Source organism: Ursus arctos, unplaced genomic scaffold (assembly GCF_023065955.2).
Source record: "Ursus arctos isolate Adak ecotype North America unplaced genomic scaffold, UrsArc2.0 scaffold_10, whole genome shotgun sequence".
Classification (NCBI taxonomy): Eukaryota; Metazoa; Chordata; class Mammalia; order Carnivora; family Ursidae; genus Ursus; species Ursus arctos.
In genome coordinates, this window is record NW_026622764.1 from 35,691,981 (window position 1) to 35,695,067 (window position 3,087).

At 32.1% G+C, this 3,087-nt stretch overlaps 1 protein-coding gene across 1 annotated transcript; it reads right to left on the bottom strand.

Annotated features, from left to right (window-relative positions):
- Nucleotides 1-205: 205 nt before the first annotated feature.
- On the bottom strand, nt 206-967 carry LOC113251064 (coiled-coil domain-containing protein 70-like). Its single transcript, XM_026492889.3, has one exon. It carries the CDS (start codon nt 965-967, stop codon nt 206-208), a length of 762 nt encoding a protein of 253 aa, XP_026348674.2.
- Between the last annotated feature and the right edge of the window lie 2,120 nt (nt 968-3,087).

Consider the following 3,087-nt stretch of genomic DNA (forward strand, 5'->3'; position numbering starts at 1 on the left):
TAATTTCCATTTTTTTTTTTTTTACTTTTCAGAACTTTATTTAGTTTCCAGGACCAGATAATGAGTACTGTAAATTTCGAGGCTTTTGACTTCAATCCCAACAACAGTATTTCACCTTCATAACTTTTATTGATTTTTACTGGAATGTCAATTGTCTTCATGGTTTGCTGGTTATGTCTTCAAGTCACAATTGTCCTGCTCTGTTTTATTCTTGTGCATTTTTCCAGCAAGTGTGTTTGGTGTCTTCTCCCTGAAGAATCTTATTCCACTCTTCAAGGACCTTTGCCTCTTCCAGAAGGGCTTTTTCCTCCTCCTGAAGAGCCCTGTTTTCTTCTCTAAGAGCCTTGTTCGCCTCACGAAGAGCCTGTTCCTCCTTCCACAGAGCCTGTTCTTCCATCTGTAGTGCTATTCCTTCTTTCATCGGGGCTTGTTCCTCCATTTTTATTGCTCTCTCCTGGTGTTGCAAGGCTTTTATCTCCTCACGGAGAGACGTTATTTCTTTCTGAAGAGCTTTCACCTCATTCTGGAAGGCCTTCTCCTGTTCTCTGAGAGCCTTGATCTGAGCTTCCCGGGCTTGATTCCGTTGCCAATAAGACTTTCTTTCTGTGTTCAAAGCATTAATTTTTTCCCCTGCTGGTTTTTGGCTCTCCAAAATCATATTTTTAAACTTCCATAGGGCCTCATTTTGCTGTCTCAAGGATTGATTGACCTCCCGGATCAACTGGTTGGCCATTTGGAAGAGTTTGTTTTCTTGCCGAAGAGCTTTATTTTCTCCCCAAAGGGACTTGTTTTCTTTTCTGAGAGCCTTGTTCTCGTCCCTGGCCACCTTATTGTCTCTCTGAAGATTTTTTTCCACCTCATGAGACTCATGTTTGAGCTTATTTTGATCTTGGGTGCAAGAGAAAAAAGAGGAAAACAAGTGCAATATTTTGTCTCTATTTATCCACTTTGATTGAGAGACAACCATTATTTCTTAGTGTTTTATCTGAGCAAAATATATACACTCCAAGTGTTCTGGGTTAGGCCGAAGGTGAACTAATGGTATTTACAACAAAAAATGGTCCTAAATTTGTTGCGAATTTGTTCATATAGAATCGGTTGTTGTGCTGACTTGTACAGGTAATATAGCAGGGATCTAAACAAGGATCAGTCAGGCCCACTGCAGGAGAAAAACAGTCAAAATATGAAGGCAATTCAGTAGCTTGACTATTAGGTTGGTGTAACCAAGTTTAAATCTCAACACATGTAAATTGCAAATTAATAATTCTAGGATACATATTGAATATCGATCAAGGTTAACATATTGAATTGTTTGTGTTAAACTGAGTTAAGCTCTGAGTTAAAGTACTTCTACCAAGCTATTACTCTTCTTCTACTCTGTTAATTATTTATAATTATATTACTGGTTATTGATGTGGAAAAATATGTATTTATATAAACATTTCTGGCTTTGTAAGAATTAGAAAACATTTTTCAAAGAAGTTATACTCCGTAATTTTACCATATTTACTTAGATAGTTAGTAGTGTTATCAGATATTTAAACAGACATTCATGCTTACATTTCTGTGGTCTCTGAGTTCCCAGCAAGGCTGATTCCTTTTAGTACTAGAAAACAACTAGGCAACATTTTATGTCATCTATAGTGATGTCATATAGTGTTGACACTAACGAGATAATGGGTGCTATATATAGTGTTTGGTTGTTTTTTTAGTCTGTTTTTTAGGAAAAATGTAAATTACAATGTAAGGTTATATTTAATGCTTTTCTGTATTATTAAATCAATATGTATATAGTCTTTGCTTTGATGTAAGTTATTATAATTAATTTCAAACATTGAGTTTGTTATTAGCAAAGTAATTTTATTTTATCCTAGAATTGACTAATATTAGGAAACACTATACAATCAAAGGTGAAAGTATTTTAAATGATTTTAAGATCACTGGTGAATAATTAGAACTGAAGGAAATAACACTAGCAACATTTTAATTCTAGTAATCTTATCTAAGATAAATTTTATATTATTCAACATAAGTTCACTGCTAGAACATAAAGCAAAAGATTGTAATTTTTTGAAATGTAAACTTTGGATGAAATATTAAAATATTAAAATGTTTGTATTTACATACATGTCATGCTTTAACTATTTATACTTATAAATGTATAAGGTTTAAATTGGAAAATCAAGTATATAATAACATGTGTAAGACAAAACCACTCACATCTGATTAAGATTTGCCAATTTATTCACTGTACCAGATTTCTCAGTAGCTGCTTACATTATATCTGTTTAACAAGGTTGAAGAAAAGTAATTTTTTCTCACACATTTCTAACTCTATATTTAACTTAAAAATAGTAAAACATAATAACAAGGAATGAAATTTAATGTAAAATTAAGAAAATCCATGTGAAGATTTTCAATTTCTTTGTTTTTAACTTGATGAGAGTGAAATATCCCTTTGATCATCTCTATCTATAATTGAATCGAGAAGGTATTTTATGTGATTATGTACCAGCTTCTTCTTTATATTACTGTTTCTGCTCTTTTGCTATTGCTACCATGGTAGCTAAAGATTCAGAAAGAGTTCCAAAAGACAAAGAGCTCTGGACATTCTGTATTGGAATGAATAACTTTTGAGGTTTAAGGGCAAACTAAGAAAGAAGAAAAAAATCTCTGTAGCCCTGATCTGTTGAATAAATTGAATTCATAATTTAAAACTTGTTCTCAAATTAACTACAAACCCAGATGGTTTCATCAGTGAATTCTTCCAAATGTTTAAGAAAGAAATACTATTAATATATCCATGAATCTTTTCAGATGATAGAAAAAAAATGAACAACTTTTTGTTTTGAGAACACATCACCTTACATAAAAATCTTACAAGGAGATTACAAGACAGAAAAACTATAGCCTAAAATATCTCATAAACACAGTTGCAAAAATCCTAAACAAAAGATAAGCACACAAAGTTCAATGATACATAAAATAAATTGTATATTATCACCAAACTGGGTTTAATTCATGAATGTAAGATTCAGTTAACACTGGGAAATCAATTAATGTAATTCACTACGTTTACAGAACAAA

Bases quoted from the DNA above. Each gene is read 5' to 3' on its own strand.
- LOC113251064 (XM_026492889.3), bottom strand. From the start codon at position 967: ATGGTTGTCTCTCAATCAAAGTGGATAAATAGAGACAAAATATTGCAC.